At 48.6% G+C, this 20,228-nt stretch overlaps 1 protein-coding gene across 7 annotated transcripts in view; it reads right to left on the bottom strand.

Moving 5' to 3' along the window:
• The window catches only part of deptor (DEP domain containing MTOR-interacting protein), a gene marked incomplete at its 3' end in the record, with an annotated part of 60,180 nt that overhangs the window by 21,188 nt on the left and 18,764 nt on the right, over positions 1-20,228 (bottom strand). For all 7 annotated transcript variants that reach the window (XM_042317368.1, XM_042317369.1, XM_042317367.1 and 4 more), the window contains 1 exon segment: positions 4,398-4,579. In XM_042317368.1, the coding sequence (XP_042173302.1) occupies positions 4,398-4,579 (182 nt within the window).

Here is a 20,228-nt window from a genome sequence, read left to right as displayed (position 1 = left end):
TTGACTGCTTCAGAAGACAGGTGATCCTGTAGAAAGGGGAGGTTGACTGGTTCAGTAATAGAGACCGGGAGACAGGTGATCCTGTAGAAAGGAGAGGTTGACTGGCTCAGTAATAGAGACAGAGAGACAGGTGATCCTGTAGAAATAGGAGTTTGACTGGTTCAGTGACTGGTTCAGTAATAGAGACAGGTGATCCTGTAGAAAGAGGAGGTTGACTGGCTCAGTAACAGAGACAGGTGATCCTGTAGAAAGAGGAGGTTGACTGGCTCAGTAACAGAGACAGGTGATCCTGTAGAAAGGGGAGTTGACTGGTTCAGTAATAGAGACCGGTGATCCTGTAGAAAGAGCTGGTTGACTGGTTCAGTAGACAGGTGATCCTGTAGAAAGGGGAGGTTGACTGCTTCAGAAGACAGGTGATCCTGTAGAAAGGAGAGGTTGACTGGTTCAGTAATAGAGACCGAGAGACAGGTGATCCTGTAGAAAGGAGAGGTTGACTGGCTCAGTAATAGAGACAGAGAGACAGGTGATCCTGTAGAAAGAGGAGGTTGACTGGCTCAGTAGACAGGTGATCCTGTAGAAAGGGGAGGTTGACTGGCTCAGTAATAGAGACAGGTGATCCTGTAGAAAGAGGAGGTTGACTGGCTCAGTAATAGAGACAGGTGATCCTGTAGAAAGGAGAGGTTGACTGGTTCAGTAATAGAGACCGGTGATCCTGTAGAAAGGGGAGGTTGACTGGTTCAGTAGACAGGTGATCCTGTAGAAAGGGGAGGTTGACTGCTTCAGAAGACAGGTGATCATGTAGAAAGGGGAGGTTGACTGGTTCAGTAAGAGACCGAGAGACATGTGATCCTGTAGAAAGGAGAGGTTGACTGGCTCAGTAATAGAGACAGGTGATCCTGTAGAAAGGGGAGGTTGACTGGTTCAGTAACAGAGACAGGTGATCCTGTAGAAAGGGGAGGTTGACTGGCTCAGTAATAGAGACAGGTGATCCTGTAGAAAGGGGAGGTTGACTGGCTCAGTAATAGAGACAGGTGATCCTGTAGAAAGGGGAGGTTGACTGGCTCAGTAATAGAGACAGGTGATCCTGTAGAAAGGGGAGGTTGACTGGTTCAGTAATAGAGACAGGTGATCCTGTAGAAAGGGGAGGTTGACTGGTTCAGTAATAGTGACAGGTGATCCTGTAGAAAGAGGAGGTTTATTGGCTCAGTAGACAGGTGATCCTGTAGAAAGGGAGGTTGACTGGCTCAGTAATAGAGACAGGTGATCCTGTAGAAAGAGGAGGTTGACTGGCTCAGTAATAGAGACAGGTGATCCTGTAGAAAGGGGAGGTTGACTGGCTCAGTAATAGTGACAGGTGATCCTGTAGAAAGGGAGGTTGACTGGCTCAGTAATAGTGACAGGTGATCCTGTAGAAAGGGAGGTTGACTGGCTCAGTAGACAGGTGATCCTGTAGAAAGAGGTTGACTGGTTCAGTAATAGAGACCGGTGATCCTGTAGAAAGAGGAGGTTTATTGGCTCAGTAGACAGGTGATCCTGTAGAAAGGGGAGGTTGACTGGTTCAGTAATAGAGACCGGTGATCCTGTAGAAAGAGGAGGTTTATTGGCTCAGTAGACAGGTGATCCTGTAGAAAGGGGAGGTTGACTGGCTCAGTAATAGAGACAGGTGATCCTGTAGAAAGAGGAGGTTGACTGGCTCAGTAATAGAGACAGGTGATCCTGTAGAAAGGGAGGTTGACTGGCTCAGTAATAGTGACAGGTGATCCTGTAGAAAGAGGAGGTTGACTGGCTCAGTAATAGAGACAGGTGATCCTGTAGAAAGAGGAGGTTGACTGGCTCAGTAGAGACAGGTGATCCTGTAGAAAGAGGAGGTTGACTGGCTCAGTAGACAGGTGATCCTGTAGAAAGAGGAGGTTGACTGGCTCAGTAATAGAGACAGGTGATCCTGTAGAAAGGGGAGGTTGACTGGCTCAGTAATAGTGACAGGTGATCCTGTAGAAAGGGGAGGTTGACTGGCTCAGTAATAGAGACAGGTGATCCTGTAGAAAGGAGAGGTTGACTGGCTCAGTAATAGTGACAGGTGATCCTGTAGAAAGGGGAGGTTGACTGGCTCAGTAATAGTGACAGGTGATCCTGTAGAAAGAGGAGGTTGACTGGCTCAGTAATAGTGACAGGTGATCCTGTAGAAAGGGGAGGTTGACTGGCTCAGTAGACAGGTGATCCTGTAGAAAGAGGAGGTTGACTGGCTCAGTAATAGAGACAGGTGATCCTGTAGAAAGAGGAGGTTGACTGGCTCAGTAATAGAGACAGGTGATCCTGTAGAAAGGGGAGGTTGACTGGCTCAGTAATAGTGACAGGTGATCCTGTAGAAAGAGGAGGTTGACTGGCTCAGTAGCAGCTCTACTCCCTGCTGTATTTTAGTCTGTCTCTGTCACACAGAGGAAGCCCAGTTCCAGCAGCAGCCTGGGTAGAGGACAGAGAGTAGGACAGAGAGCGTCTAGTGGGTGTGCACGTGACATTGGTATGCCGCGCGTGTGTGCAACACATGCTACCGGTGGGTGTGTATCTGGGTCGATGATTGTGTGGGCTGTGTGTGTGTGTGTGTGTGTGTGTGTGTGTGTGTGTGTGGGCTGATGATTGTGTGGGCTGTGTGTGTGTGTGTGTGCTGTATGTGTATCTGTGATGATTGTGTGGGCTGTATGTGTGTGTGTGTGCTGTATGTGTATCTGGGTCGATGATTGTGTGTGCTGTATGTGTGTATCTAGGTCGGATCACACACACCGTTGTCCAGAGGTGAGCAGCTGATCTCGGTCCGGAACACCCTGGCCAGAGACCAGAGGCATGACGTCCATCTGTCTCTGATCAAGGGTTCACCCCCCCCCCACTGGAACCACCTCTCAGACTCAGGGACATTCACTCTGTAGCCATGCAGGTGGCCATGCCCTGTACATGAGTAACTGGTGTGACTTCCTGCTTTTAACTCCTAGTGCAGCGAAGGACCTATTGGAGATGTGATTCACCTCGTCACTGTTCTACTGGACTAAATTACAATGGCTGTCCTGTTACTATACAGAGAGGAATTCCACCAGGCCTGATAAGAGAACCCTTTCACCCTGTTCCTCCCCACTCCTGACCTCGGCAAACAGACCACAGCTGACCTCTGACGAAAGAGAGAGACTAACAGACTAACAGTCATGTCACCGTGACAACACCAGTCATGTCAGCCAGTCATGTCACCGTGACAACACCAGTCATGTCAGCCAGTCATGTCACCGTGACAACACCAGTCATGTCAGCCAGTCATGTCACCGTGACAACACCAGTCCTTTCAGCCAGTCATGTGATCCAGACCAGGGCACAAAATAAAATGGCACCCTATTCCCTATACTAATTTTGACCAGAGCCCTGTGCCTGTCATTTGAGGATCATGGGGCAGGAAGCGCGCGTTTCAAGCAGATAAATGTGGCGTGTTTAATTATGAAACTGGCTTTGAGATAAAAACATATCCAAAGTTAACTCAATCTTCTGTGAATCTGAAATACTGGGAGCCAAGTAAAAACAAGTCTCTGCTAAACTTTCAAAACGTGTTTGGTCTTATCCTTGTAGGGACCCTGAAATCCTCACAAGGACAGTAAAACAAGGACAATTTGGACACGTGTGGACGTTTTAGGCTTAAGGGGTTAGGTTTACAAGAAGGGTCAAGGTTTAGGGTTATCAAAAATACACTTTTGAATGGAAATCAATTGTTTGGTCCCAACAAGAATAGTAAAATAAATGTGTGTGTGTGAGAAAAAAAACAGGACAGATCCAATGCAAGTGGGGTGATGATGATGATACCAGCATGCCTTTGATCACAGAGTGATCCCTGTCTGACCAGATAAGACACCGTGTTCCCTGACTAAAATAGGATCCTTTACAGCCCTTTGGAAGAGAGGACCCAATGTGACTGTCCACCATGTGTGAACATCAACCCTCCCACGTCTCCTCTTTCACCTAGCAAAGTCAACTTGGAAATTACAGCGCCATAGAATTAAATCGAAGCAACTGACAACAGTGCAAAATGTTATAACCACGATAGGTAATTGTGTAATTACTGTTTGACCATATTACCATGTAAATCCTCAGTGAAAACCAGGAAGGGCTAAATAGTAGACTAGTAGAAGAAAGTACAGCATTCAGCTTTCACAACTGCTTTTTCAAAAAGGGCCTATAATTACATTCGCTTAGGGAAGTGGTTCCCAAACTGCAGGACTAACCCTACTCAGGACTCAGAGATATGTCATTTCATCAGTGTGACAGGTGGTGTACTGACCGTGACCTTGTTAGTTGGTATGTCTCAAATTATTATTTTTTTTAAATAAATAAATCAGACCGACGATGAAAACGCTCCTTCCACTCACCATGCTGCATGATCCCGTGTTCTAGAAGCCTCCGTCCAAGATGCTCCGCCTCCTCTCGGGTCGCCATCTCTCCCTCCGCCAGCAGCCAATCAACAAGCTCCGAGGCCACCAGCGTCCGTTCAAACGTCTCACCCTCTTCTTCCCGAGTCGCTAGGATGGACGTCTCCGTGTTCATCATCAGCCTGTTGAGAAGGACAGGTTTATACACACCTGTTGTTTAGGACAGACTACTTTATACGATGTGTTCATCATCAGCCTGTTGAGAAGGACAGGTTTATACACACCTGTTGTTTAGGACAGACTACTTTATACGATGTGTTCATCAGCCTGTTGAGAAGGACAGGTTTATATACACCTGTTGTTTAAAACAGACTACTTCATACGATGTGGAAATCAGTTGTACATCGTTTTCCATCCTGATTCAACAGACTTTTCCCCATCAACCTCCATCTAAAATAGTTCTGTGCAGGCTTTTGCTCCGACCAATAACACACCTGATTTAGCTAATGAATGACTAAGTAAAACCAGGTGTGTTAGCGTAGTGCTGGAATCAAAACCTTGCTGATGGGTAGTTCCCATGTCCCCAGGAGGCTAGGCTTTTGCTAGCTTGGCCAACCCTGATGGGTAGTTCCCATGTCCCCAGGAGGAGGGTAGCTTGGCCAACCCTGATGGGTAGTTCCCATGTCCCCAGGAGGGTAGCTTGGCCAACCCTGATGGGTAGTTATAAAGATGCACTTCCAGGAAGAGCACGAGGACTTAAAGGTCAACAAGTTCAGTTAACCCCAGCAGCCTCCTACTGAGTGACCCCATGGTCCCCAGGAGGGAGTGACCCTGGTCCTCCTGGCCAACCCTGGTCCTCCTTATGAAGTGCACCCTGGTACAATATAGATGCCAGTTAGTTAACCCCAGCAGCCTCCTACTGAGTGACCCTGGTCCTCCTACTGAGTGACCCTGGTCCTCCTACTGAGTGACCCTGGTGACCCAGTTAACCCCAGCAGCCTCCTACTGAGTGACCCTGGTCCTCCTACTGAGTGACCCTGGTCCTCCTACTGAGTGACCCTGGTACAATATAGATGCCAGTTAACCCCAGCAGCCTCCTACTGAGTGACCCTGGTCCTCCTACTGAGTGACCCTGGTCCTCCTACTGAGTGACCCTGGTCCTCCTACTGAGTGACCCTGGTACAATATAGATGCCCTGGTAACCTCCTAGCAGCCCTGGTACAATATAGATGCCACCCCAGGTCCTCCTACTGAGTGACCCTGGTCCTCCTACTGAGTGACCCTGGTACAATATAGATGCCAGTTAACCCCAGCAGCCTCCTACTGAGTGACCCTGGTCCTCCTACTGAGTGACCCTGGTCCTCCTACTGAGTGATCCTGGTCCTCCTACTGAGTGACCCTGGTCCTCCTACTGAGTGACCCTGGTACAATATAGATGCCAGTTAACCCCAGCAGCCTCCTACTGAGTGACCCTGGTCCTCCTACTGAGTGACCCTGGTCCTCCTACTGAGTGACCCTGGTCCTCCTACTGAGTGACCCTGGTCCTCCTACTGAGTGACCCTGGTACAATATAGATGCCAGTTAACCCCAGCAGCCTCCTACTGAGTGACCCTGGTCCTCCTAGATGAGTGACCCTGGTCCTCCTACTGAGTGACCCTGGTACAATATAGATGCCAGTTAACCCCAGCAGCCTCCTACTGAGTGACCCTGGTCCTCCTACTGAGTGACCCTGGTACAATATAGATGCCAGTTAACCCCAGCAGCCTCCTACTGAGCCCTGGTCCTCCTACTGAGTGACCCTGGTCCTCCTACTGAGTGACCCTGGTCCTCCTACTGAGTGACCCTGGTCCTCCTACTGAGTGACCCTGGTACAATATAGATGCCAGTAAACCCCAGCAGCCTCCTACTGAGTGACCCTGGTCCTCCTAACCCCAGACCCTGGTCCTCCTACTGAGTGACCCTGGTACAATATAGATGTCAGTTAACCCCAGCAGCCTCCTACTGAGTGACCCTGGTCCTCCCCAGCAGCCTCCTACTGAGTGACCCTGGTCCTCCTACTGAGTGACCCTGGTCCTCCCCAGCAGCCTCCTACTGAGTGACCCTGGTACAATATAGATGCCAGTTAACCCCAGCAGCCTCCTACTGAGTGACCCTGGTCCTCCTACTGGTCCTCCTAGTGACCCTGGTCCTCCTACTGAGTGACCCTGGTCCTCCTACTGAGTGACCCTGGTCCTCCTACTGAGTGACCCTGGTACAATATAGATGCCAGTTAACCCCAGCAGCCTCCTACTGAGTGACCCTGGTCCTCCTAGATGAGTGACCCTGGCCTCCTACTGAGTGACCCTGGTACAATATAGATGTCAGTTAACCCCAGCAGCCTCCTACTGAGTGACCCTGGTACAATATAGATGCCAGTTAACCCCAGCAGCCTCCTACTGAGTGACCCTGGTCCTCCTACTGAGTGACCCTGGTACAATATAGATGCCAGTTAACCCCAGCAGCCTCCTACTGAGTGACCCTGGTACAATATAGATGCCAGTTAACCCCAGCAGCCTCCTACTGAGTGACCCTGGTACAATATAGATGCCAGTTAACCCCAGCAGCCTCCTACTGAGTGACCCTGGTACAATATAGATGCCAGTTAACCCCAGCAGCCTCCTACTGAGTGACCCTGGTCCTCCTACTGAGTGACCCTGGTCCTCCTACTGAGTGATCCTAGTACAATATAGATGCCAGTTAACCCCAGCAGCCTCCTACTGAGTGACCCTGGTCCTCCTACTGAGTGACCCTGGTACAATATAGGTGTCAGTTAACCCCAGCAGCCTCCTACTGAGTGACCCTGGTACAATATAGATGTCAGTTAACCCCAGCAGCCTCCCCTACTGAGTGACCCTGGTACAATATAGATGCCAGTTAACCCCAGCAGCCTCCTACTGAGTGACCCTGGTACCCCAAGCCTACTGAGACCCTGCCAGTTAACCCCAGCAGCCTCCTACTGAGTGACCCTGGTCCTCCTACTGAGTGACCCTGGTACAATATAGATGCCAGTTAACCCCAGCAGCCTCCTACTGAGTGACCCTGGTACAATATAGATGTCAGTTAACCCCAGCAGCCTCCTACTGAGTGACCCTGGTACAATATAGATGTCAGTTAACCCCAGCAGCTCCTACTGAGTGACCCTGGTCCTCCTACTGAGTGACCCTGGTACAATATAGATGTCAGTTAACCCCAGCAGCCTCCTACTGAGTGACCCTGGTACAATATAGATGCCAGTTAACCCCAGCAGCCTCCTACTGAGTGACCCTGGTACAATATAGATGTCAGTTAACCCCAGCAGCCTCCTACTGAGTGACCCTGGTACAATATAGATGCCAGTTAACCCCAGCAGCCTCCTACTGAGTGACCCTGGTACAATATAGATGCCAGTTAACCCCAGCAGCCTCCTACTGAGTGACCCTGGTACAATATAGATGCCAGTTAACCCCAGCAGCCTCCTACTGAGTGACCCTGGTACAATATAGATGCCAGTTAACCCCAGCAGCCTCCTACTGAGTGACCCTGGTACAATATAGATGCCAGTTAACCCCAGCAGCCTCCTACTGAGTGACCCTGGTCCTCCTACTGAGTGACCCTGGTACAATATAGATGCCAGTTAACCCCAGCAGCGTCCTACTGAGTGACCCTGGTACAATATAGATGTCAGTTAACCCCAGCAGCCTCCTACTGAGTGACCCTGGTCCTCCTACTGAGTGACCCTGGTACAATATAGATGTCAGTTAACCACAACAGCCTCCTACTGGGTGACCCTGGTCCTCCTACTGAGTGACCCTGGTACAATATAGATGTCAGTTAACCCCAGCAGCCTCCTACTGAGTGACCCTGGTACAATATAGATGCCAGTTAACCCCAGCAGCCTCCTACTGAGTGACCCTGGTACAATATAGATGCCAGTTAACCCCAGCAGCCTCCTACTGAGTGACCCTGGTACAATATAGATGCCAGTTAACCCCAGCAGCCTCCTACTGAGTGACCCTGGTACAATATAGATGCCAGTTAACCCCAGCAGCCTCCTACTGAGTGACCCTGGTACAATATAGATGCCAGTTAACCCCAGCAGCCTCCTACTGAGTGACCCTGGTACAATATAGATGCCAGTTAACCCCAGCAGCCTCCTACTGAGTGACCCTGGTACAATATAGATGCCAGTTAACCCCAGCAGCCTCCTACTGAGTGACCCTGGTACAATATAGATGCCAGTTAACCCCAGCAGCCTCCTACTGAGTGACCCTGGTCCTCCTACTGAGTGATCCTGGTACAATATAGATGTCAGTTAACCCCAGCAGCCTCCTACTGAGTGACCCTGGTCCTCCTACTGAGTGACCCTGGTACAATACAGATGCCAGTTAACCCCAGCAGCCTCCTACTGAGTGACCCTGGTACAATATAGATGCCAGTTAACCCCAGCAGCCTCCTACTGAGTGACCCTGGTACAATATAGATGCCAGTTAACCCCAGCAGCCTCCTACTGAGTGACCCTGGTACAATATAGATGCCAGTTAACCCCAGCAGCCTCCTACTGAGTGACCCTGGTACAATATAGATGCCGGTTAACCCCAGCAGCCTCCTACTGAGTGACCCTGGTACAATATAGATGCCAGTTAACCCCAGCAGCCTCCTACTGAGTGACCCTGGTACAATATAGATGCCAGTTAACCCCAGCAGCGTCCTACTGAGTGACCCTGGTACAATATAGATGTCAGTTAACCCCAGCAGCCTCCTACTGAGTGACCCTGGTCCTCCTACTGAGTGACCCTGGTACAATATAGATGTCAGTTAACCACAACAGCCTCCTACTGAGTGACCCTGGTCCTCCTACCCCAGCAGCCTGAGTGACCCTGGTACAATATAGATGCCAGTTAACCCCAGCAGCCTCCTACTGAGTGACCCTGGTACAATATAGATGCCAGTTAACCCCAGCAGCCTCCTACTGAGTGACCCTGGTACAATATAGATGCCAGTTAACCCCAGCAGCCTCCTACTGAGTGACCCTGGTACAATATAGATGCCAGTTAACCCCAGCAGCCTCCTACTGAGTGACCCTGGTACAATATAGATGCCAGTACTGAGTGAGTGACCCTGGTACAATATAGATGCCAGTTAACCCCAGCAGCCTCCTACTGAGTGACCCTGGTACAATATAGATGCCAGTTAACCCCAGCAGCCTCCTACTGAGTGACCCTGGTACAATATAGATGCCAGTTAACCCCAGCAGCCTCCTACTGAGTGACCCTGGTACAATATAGATGCCAGTTAACCCCAGCAGCCTCCTACTGAGTGACCCTGGTACAATATAGATGCCAGTTAACCCCAGCAGCCTCCTACTGAGTGACCCTGGTACAATATAGATGCCAGTTAACCCCAGCAGCCTCCTACTGAGTGACCCTGGTACAATATAGATGCCAGTTAACCCCAGCAGCCTCCTACTGAGTGACCCTGGTACAATATAGATGCCAGTTAACCCCAGCAGCCTCCTACTGAGTGACCCTGGTACAATATAGATGCCAGTTAACCCCAGCAGCCTCCTACTGAGTGACCCTGGTACAATATAGATGCCAGTTAACCCCAGCAGCCTCCTACTGAGTGACCCTGGTACAATATAGATGCCAGTTAACCCCAGCAGCCTCCTACTGAGTGACCCTGGTACAATATAGATGCCAGTTAACCCCAGCAGCCTCCTACTGAGTGACCCTGGTACAATATAGATGCCAGTTAACCCAGCAGCAGCCTGGTCCTCCTACTGAGTGACCCTGGTACAATATAGATGCCAGTTAACCCCAGCAGCCTCCTACTGAGTGACCCTGGTCCTCCTACTGAGTGACCCTGGTACAATATAGATGCCAGTTAACCCCAGCAGCCTCCTACTGAGTGACCCTGGTCCTCCTACTGAGTGACCCTGGTCCTCCTACTGAGTGATCCCCAGCAGCCTATAGATGCCAGTTAACCCCAGCAGCCTCCTACTGAGTGACCCTGGTACAATATAGATGCCAGTTAACCCCAGCAGCCTCCTACTGAGTGACCCTGGTACAATATAGATGCCAGTTAACCCCAGCAGCCTCCTACTGAGTGACCCTGGTACAATATAGATGCCAGTTAACCCCAGCAGCCTCCTACTGAGTGACCCTGGTACAATATAGATGCCAGTTAACCCCAGCAGCCTCCTACTGAGTGACCCTGGTACAATATAGATGCCAGTTAACCCCAGCAGCGTCCTACTGAGTGACCCTGGTACAATATAGATGTCAGTTAACCCCAGCAGCCTCCTACTGAGTGACCCTGGTCCTCCTACTGAGTGACCCTGGTACAATATAGATGTCAGTTAACCACAACAGCCTCCTACTGGGTGACCCTGGTCCTCCTACTGAGTGACCCTGGTACAATATAGATGTCAGTTAACCCCAGCAGCCTCCTACTGAGTGACCCTGGTACAATATAGATGCCAGTTAACCCCAGCAGCCTCCTACTGAGTGACCCTGGTACAATATAGATGCCAGTTAACCCCAGCAGCCTCCTACTGAGTGACCCTGGTACAATATAGATGCCAGTTAACCCCAGCAGCCTCCTACTGAGTGACCCTGGTACAATATAGATGCCAGTTAACCCCAGCAGCCTCCTACTGAGTGACCCTGGTCCTCCTACTGAGTGACCCTGGTACAATATAGATGCCAGTTAACCCCAGCAGCCTCCTACTGAGTGACCCTGGTACAATATAGATGCCAGTTAACCCCAGCAGCCTCCTACTGCCTGGTACTACTGAGTGAGCCCTGGTGACCCTGGTACATATAGATGCCAGTTAACCCCAGCAGCCTCCTACTGAGTGACCCTGGTACAATATAGATGCCAGTTAACCCCAGCAGCCTCCTACTGAGTGACCCTGGTACAATATAGATGCCAGTTAACCCCAGCAGCCTCCTACTGAGTGACCCTGGTCCTCCTACTGAGTGACCCTGGTACAATATAGATGCCAGTTAACCCCAGCAGCCTCCTACTGAGTGACCCTGGTCCTCCTACTGAGTGACCCCAGCAGCCTCCTACTGAGTGATCCTAGTACAATATAGATGCCAGTTAACCCCAGCAGCCTCCTACTGAGTGACCCTGGTACAATATAGATGCCAGTTAACCCCAGCAGCCTCCTACTGAGTGACCCTGGTACAATATAGATGCCAGTTAACCCCAGCAGCCTCCTACTGAGTGACCCTGGTACAATATAGATGCCAGTTAACCCCAGCAGCAGCCTCCTACTGAGTGACCCTGGTACAATATAGATGCCAGTTAACCCCAGCAGCCTCCCCTACTGAGTGACCCTGGTCCTCCTACTGAGTGACCCTGGTACAATATAGATGCCAGTTAACCCCAGCAGCCTCCTACTGAGTGACCCTGGTACAATATAGATGCCAGTTAACCCCAGCAGCCTCCTACTGAGTGACCCTGGTACAATATAGATGCCAGTTAACCCCAGCAGCCTCCTACTGAGTGACCCTGGTACAATATAGATGTCAGTTAACCCCAGCAGCCTCCTACTGAGTGACCCTGGTACAATATAGATGCCAGTTAACCCCAGCAGCCTCCTACTGAGTGACCCTGGTACAATATAGATGCCAGTTAACCCCAGCAGCCTCCTACTGAGTGACCCTGGTACAATATAGATGCCAGTTAACCCCAGCAGCCTCCTACTGAGTGACCCTGGTCCTCCTACTGAGTGACCTGGTACAATATAGATGCCAGTTAACCCCAGCAGCCTCCTACTGAGTGACCCTGGTCCTCCTACTGAGTGACCCTGGTACAATATAGATGCCAGTTAACCCCAGCAGCCTCCTACTGAGTGACCCTGGTACAATATAGATGCCAGTTAACCCCAGCAGCCTCCTACTGAGTGACCCTGGTACAATATAGATGCAGTTAACCCCAGCAGCCTCCTACTGAGTGACCCTGGTACAATATAGATGTCAGTTAACCCCAGCAGCCTCCTACTGAGTGACCCTGGTACAATATAGATGCCAGTTAACCCCAGCAGCCTCCTACTGAGTGACCCTGGTACAATATAGATGCCAGTTAACCCCAGCAGCCTCCTACTGAGTGACCCTGGTCCTCCTACTGAGTGACCCCAGCAGTCCTCCTACTGAGTGACCCTGGTACAATATAGATGCCAGTTAACCCTGGTACAATATAGATGCCAGTTAACCCCAGCAGCCTCCAGCAGCCTCCTACTGAGTGACCCTGGTACAATATAGATGCCAGTTAACCCCAGCAGCCTCCTACTGAGTGACCCTGGTCCTCCTACTGAGTGACCCTGGTACAATATAGATGTCAGTTAACCCCAGCAGCCTCCTACTGAGTGACCCTGGTACAATATAGATGCCAGTTAACCCCAGCAGCCTCCTACTGAGTGACCCTGGTACAATATAGATGTCAGTTAACCCCAGCAGCCTCCTACTGAGTGACCCTGGTCCTCCTACTGAGTGATCCTGGTCCTCCTACTGAGTGACCCTGGTACAATATAGATGCCAGTTAACCCCAGCAGCCTCCTACTGAGTGACCCTGGTACAATATAGATGCCAGTTAACCCCAGCAGCCTCCTACTGAGTGACCCTGGTCCTCCTACTGAGTGACCCTGGTACAATATAGATGCCAGTTAACCCCAGCAGCCTCCTACTGAGTGACCCTGGTACAATATAGATGCCAGTTAACCCCAGCAGCCTCCTACTGAGTGACCCTGGTACAATATAGATGCCAGTTAACCCCAGCAGCCTCCTACTGAGTGACCCTGGTACAATATAGATGTCAGTTAACCCCAGCAGCCTCCTACTGAGTGACCCTGGTACAATATAGATGCCAGTTAACCCCAGCAGCCTCCTACTGAGTGACCCTGGTCCTCCTACTGAGTGACCCTGGTACAATATAGATGTCAGTTAACCCCAGCAGCCTCCTACTGAGTGACCCTGGTACAATATAGATGTCAGTTAACCCCAGCAGCCTCCTACTGAGTGACCCTGGTACAATATAGATGCCAGTTAACCCCAGCAGCCTCCTACTGAGTGACCCTGGTACAATATAGATGCCAGTTAACCCCAGCAGCCTCCTACTGAGTGACCCTGGTACAATATAGATGCCAGTTAACCCCAGCAGCCTCCTACTGAGTGACCCTGGTCCTCCTACTGAGTGATCCTGGTACAATATAGATGCCAGTTAACCCCAGCAGCCTCCTACTGAGTGACCCTGGTCCTCCTACTGAGTGACCCTGGTACAATATAGATGCCAGTTAACCCCAGCAGCCTCCTACTGAGTGACCCTGGTACAATATAGATGCCAGTTAACCCCAGCAGCCTCCTACTGAGTGACCCTGGTCCTCCTACTGAGTGACCCTGGTACAATATAGATGCCAGTTAACCCCAGCAGCCTCCTACTGAGTGACCCTGGTACAATATAGATGTCAGTTAACCCCAGCAGCTTCCTACTGAGTGACCCTGGTACAATATAGATGTCAGTTAACCCCAGCAGCCTCCTACTGAGTGACCCTGGTACAATATAGATGCCAGTTAACCCCAGCAGCCTCCTACTGAGTGACCCTGGTACAATATAGATGCCAGTTAACCCCAGCAGCCTCCTACTGAGTGACCCTGGTACAATATAGATGCCAGTTAACCCCAGCAGCCTCCTACTGAGTGACCCTGGTACAATATAGATGCCAGTTAACCCCAGCAGCCTCCTACTGAGTGACCCTGGTCCTCCTACTGAGTGACCCTGGTCCTCCTACTGAGTGACCTGGTACAATATAGATGCCAGTTAACCCCAGCAGCCTCCTACTGAGTGATCCTGGCCAGTTAACCCCAGCAGCCTCCTACTGAGTGACCCTGGTACAATATAGATGCCAGTTAACCCCAGCAGCCTCCTACTGAGTGACCCTGGTACAATATAGATGCCAGTTAACCCCAGCAGCCTCCTACTGAGTGACCCTGGTACAATATAGATGCCAGTTAACCCCAGCAGCCTCCTACTGAGTGACCCTGGTACAATATAGATGTCAGTTAACCCCAGCAGCCTCCTACTGAGTGACCCTGGTACAATATAGATGCCAGTTAACCCCAGCAGCCTCCTACTGAGTGACCCTGGTCCTCCTACTGAGTGATCCTGGTACAATATAGATGTCAGTTAACCACAACAGCCTCCTACTGAGTGACCCTGGTCCTCCTACTGAGTGACCCTGGTCCTCCTACTGAGTGACCCTGGTACAATATAGATGTCAGTTAACCACAACAGCCTCCTACTGAGTGATCCTGGTCCTCCTACTGAGTGACCCTGGTACAATATAGATGCCAGTTAACCCCAGCAGCTTCCTACTGAGTGACCCTGGTCCTCCTACTGAGTGACCCTGGTACAATATAGATGTCAGTTAACCACAGCAGCCTCCTACTGAGTGATCCTGGTACAAGATATATATCCGAAGACGACAAGGGTGGAGTCCCAACAGACAGAATACATATGCCATGTTTGACACACACACACACACACACACACACAAACCCGTGTGGAAACAGGTGGAGCTATGAGAATGTTACTGCTTGGCACTGAGACAAAGACAGTGAAAACTATAATATACATGTTACTGCTTGGCACTGAGACAAAGGCAGACCACGTCATCATGGTGTGGCTACAGTATAGCTTGTGTTCTCCAAGGCGGGGCACCAATTCTCTCTTTACAGATTCATTCCTCTTTCCCATAGGAAGCTATTTTAATTTTACCTTTATTTAACCAGGCAAGTAAGTTAAGAACAAATTCTTATTTTCAATGACGGCCTAGGAACAGTGGGTTAACTGCCTGTTCAGGGGCAGAACGACAGATGTGTACCTTGTCAGCTCGGGGGTTTGAACTTGCAACCCTCCGGTTCCTAGTCCAACGCTCTAACTACTAGGCTACCTGCCGTCCCTACACTCTAACCACTAGGCTACCCTGCCGCCCCTACACTCTAACCACTAGGCTACCTGCCGTCCCCACACTCTAACCACTAGGCTACCTGCCGTCCCTACACTCTAACCACTAGGCTACCCTGCCGTCCCTACACTCTAACCACTAGGCTACCTGCCGTCCCTACACTCTAACCACTAGGCTACCCTGCCGCCCAATGACGTGTGACTGTTTGCTGACATTTCACCACCTTATCACTGAGTCAACTAACCCACCCATTAACCTCACTTTAAGTCTTGACGCTTGACATGTGAAAGATTACCAAGCCGACAGCTGACCCACACACCCAGGACACATCCCAAATTGCACCCTATTCCCTATACAGTGCACTACTTTTGACCAATGTAAGTAATAGTGTGCCTTTCAGAACGCAGCACGAATCCACATCTGATCTAAACCACCTAGGCAGGTCTGGCCAGCCATTAAAAAGGACAACTCTGCTGATGTTTTATCATTTGTTAGCCATTCTGCACGATTCCTTGTTTTTGTCATTTTTGAAAGATCAAGACACATGGTTCATTATATTGAGCCTCCTTACCATGTTGCTCTGCTCGTCTTTGTCTAATAACACCTGGAAATATTTTAAATAGACGCTCAAAAACCTACACTCTTAGAAAAAGGGGTTCCTAAAAGGGTTCTTTAGTGTCCCCATAGGAGAACCTTTTTTTGGTTCCAGGTAAGAACCCTTTTGGGTTCCATGTAGAACTCTTTCCACGGAAGATTCTATATGGAATCCAAAAAAAGAGTTCTACCTGGAACCAAAAAAAAAGGTTCTATGTAAAATATTTCCAGGTGTTATTAGACAAAGACCAGCAGAGTAACATATGGTAGGGAGGTCCAATATGATGAACCATGTGTATGTGACCAATAACATTTGATTTGATGGATGATCAGACAACTACAGACGGGTCATATCGGTCGCTGTAAATCATTTCCTGTAGTCGTCATCTCAGGGATCCGACTCGAAAACGTCACAGAGAAGCACTTTCCGGTATTGCTCACCACTAAGCAAATCGACAGACATGGAATCATAAAATTACACTAAAAACTGTGTAGGTCACCAAATACTTGACAATAACAAGCCACATGTTAAAAGTGGCGTAGTTGTCCTTTAATGTAAAGTAAATGTGCTCTACTGTTAAGCTACCACAGCCACCACATGGTAATGGATGTCCTGAACTTAACCTGTTCCATCCTACATACACTCTGCATCCCAAATGACAGCCTACACCAAGTGTACAAAACATTAGGAACACCTTCCTAGTATTGAGTTGCACCCCCTTTTGCCATCAGAACAGCCTCAATGATTCGGGGCACGGGACACTACAAGGTGCCCGAAAGCATTCCATGTTGACGCCATGTCGACTCCAATGCTTCCCACAGTTGTGTCAAGCGGCCTGGATGTCCTTTGGGTGGTGGACCATTCTTGATCCACAAAGGAAACTGTTGAGCGTGATAAACCCAGCAGCGTTGCAGTTCTTGACGTGCCTGGTACCTACTACCACTCCCTGTTCAAAAGGAACTTTAATCTTTTGTCTTGCCTTTTCACCCTCTGAATGACACACAATCCATGTCTCAAGTATCTTAAAAACCCTTTTTTAACTGTTTCCTCCCCTTCATCTACACTGATTGAAGTGGATTTAACAAAGTGACATCAATAAGGCATCATATCTTTCACCTGGTCAGTCCGTCATGGAAAGAGCAGGTGTTCCTAATGTTTTGGCCACTTGGGTGTATTCCCATCTAGGGCCCTTAGAGCTCTGGTCGGAAGTAGTGCACTGTGTAGGAGATAGGGTGCTGTTTAGGGTGCTGTTTAGGGTGCCAACATGGTCTCCTGTGACTGTCAGACCGTCAGCTTTAGTCCTGCTAGCCCAACTGGCTCTGGTCCAATCACTGCAGATCAGCAGTGTGTGGGAGGATTCATAATAACATTAGTTTGTATTAAAAGCCTTTGTTTCTTTATGATTTCTTGAGCCGTGTTTGTAAGAAGTTTCAAACCTGTTGTTCAAAATGAACGCCGTCGTTCCTCTTTGAGTTTACGATAATAATTCACAAAGATAGACTATAGGTCTCAAGTTATTTCTAAGAATCAGTAACACAGAATATATAAATCATTATCGACTTAGAATGACGGTTAGGAAAACAAAAAGTGTGCCGTATATATTAAAAAGGGAAAACAAGTGCCTGAATCACGTCAAGGTCTGAGCTCCATCCTTCAACAACTCCTTCAAAACAATTATTTGTATTTCTTATCAACAGAACAGTAAGTAAAAGCAGCGTTTGACCCGGCTGGTACCAAGATAGAAAACTAAAATCAGGGCACAGCAGGATTACACTACTGAATGGTCCATAGAAAAGCCTGTCCACATTCAATTCCCCTCCATTCTGTTCCGTTCAATACACTTTATTCATCCCAAGTGGGCAGTTAGACAGCGACGGCCATGAGGCAACATGCCTAGTGGTTAGAGTGGAGGGGCAGGCAGGTAGCCTAGAGGTTAGAGTGGAGGGGGGCAGGCAGGTAGCCTAGCGGTTAGAGTGGAGGGGGGCAGGCAGGTAGCCTAGCGGTTAGAGTGGAGGGACGGCAGGCAGGTAGCCTAGCGGTTAGAGTGGAGGGACGGCAGGTAGCCTAGTGGTTAGGTAGCCTAGCGGTTAGTTGGGGACGGCAGGGTAACCTAGTGGAGAGGTGGAGGGACAGCCTAGCGTTGGACTAGTAACCGGAAGGTTGCAAGTTCAAACCACAGAGCTGACAAGGTACAAATCTGTCGTTCTGCCCCTGAACAAGGCAGTTAACCCACTGTTCCTAGGCCGTCATTGAAAATAAGTATTTGTTCTTAACTGACTTGCCTAGTTCAATAAAGGTAAAAAAAAAAATTTAAATAGGATACATGAACACAGTACAACGCCAGGGACAGGAGTCCTGATCGCTGAGGGAGTCTCACACTGTGGGATGTTAAATATACACTGTAGACTTCCCCCTGTTTAATATACACTGTAGACTTCCCCCATGTTCAATTACCACTAGACTTCCCCCATGTTTAATTACCACTAGACTTCCCCCATGTTTAATTACCACTGTAGACTTCCCCATGTTTAATTACCACTGTAGACTTCCCCCATGTTTAATTACCACTAGACTTCCCCCTGTTTAATTACCACTAGACTTCCCCATGTTTAATTACCACTAGACTTCCCCATGTTTAATTACCACTAGACTTCCCCCTGTTTAATTACCACTAGACTTCCCCATGTTTAATTACCACTGTAGACTTCCCCATGTTTAATTACCACTAGACTTCCCCATGTTTAATTACCACTGTTTAGACTTCCCCATGTTTAATTACCACTGTAGACTTCCCCATGTTTAATTACCACTGTAGACTTCCCCATGTTTAATTACCACTGTAGACTTCCCCATGTTTAATTACCACTGTAGACTTCCCCATGTTTAATTACCACTGTAGACTTCCCCATGTTTAATTACCACTGTAGACTTCCCCATGTTTAATTACCACTGTAGACTTCCCCATGTTTAATTACCACTAGACTTCCCCATGTTTAATTACCACTAGACTTCCCCATTCCCCTTCCCCATGTTTAATTACCACTAGACTTCCCCATGTTTAATTACCACTAGACTTCCCCATGTTTAATTACCACTAGACTTCCCCATGTTTAATTACCACTGTAGACTCCCCCATGTTTAATTACCACTGTAGACTCCCCCATGTTTAATTACCACTGTAGACTTCCCCATGTTTAATTACCACTGTAGACTTCCCCCATGTTTAATTACCACTGTAGACTTCCCCCATGTTTAATTACCACTGTAGACTTCCCCCATGTTTAATTACCACTGTAGACTTCCCCATGTTTAATTACCACTGTAGACTTCCCCATGTTTAATTACCACTGTAGACTTCCCCATGTTTAATTACCACTGTAGACTTCCCCATGTTTAATTACCACTGTAGACTTCCCCATGTTTAATTACCACTGTAGACTTCCCCATGTTTAATTACCACTGTAGACTTCCCCATGTTTAATTACCACTGTAGACTTCCCCATGTTTAATTACCACTAGACTTCCCCATGTTTAATTACCACTGACTAGACTTCCCCCATGTTTAATGTTTAAATTACCACTGTAGACTTCCCCATGTTTAATTACCACTGTAGACTCCCCATGTTTAATTACCACTGTAGACTCCCCATGTTTAATTACCACTGTAGACTCCCCCATGTTTAATTACCACTGTAGACTTCCCCATGTTTAATTACCACTGACTCCCCATGTTTAATTACCACTGTAGACTTCCCCATGTTTAATTACCACTAGACTTCCCCATGTTTAATTACCACTGACTAGACTTACCCCTCCCCATGTTTAATTACCACTGTAGACTTCCCCATGTTTAATTACCACTGTAGACTTCCCCATGTTTAATTACCACTAGACTTCCCCATGTTTAATTACCACTGTAGACTTCCCCATGTTTAATTACCACTGTAGACTTCCCCATGTTTAATTACCACTAGACTTCCCCATGTTTAATTACCACTGTAGACTTCCCCATGTTTAATTACCACTGTAGACTTCCCCATGTTTAATTACCACTGTAGACTTCCCCATGTTTAATTACCACTGTAGACTTCCCCATGTTTAATTACCACTGTAGACTTCCCCATGTTTAATTACCACTTCCCCATGTTTAGACTTCCCCCACTGACTTCCCCATGTTTAATTACCACTGTAGACTTCCCCATGTTTAATTACCACTGTAGACTTCCCCATGTTTAATTACCACTGTAGA

This window comes from Oncorhynchus tshawytscha, unplaced genomic scaffold, assembly GCF_018296145.1.
Source record: "Oncorhynchus tshawytscha isolate Ot180627B unplaced genomic scaffold, Otsh_v2.0 Un_contig_1711_pilon_pilon, whole genome shotgun sequence".
Taxonomy (NCBI): Eukaryota; Metazoa; Chordata; class Actinopteri; order Salmoniformes; family Salmonidae; genus Oncorhynchus; species Oncorhynchus tshawytscha.
This window is presented reverse-complemented; position numbering and strand designations above follow the sequence as displayed.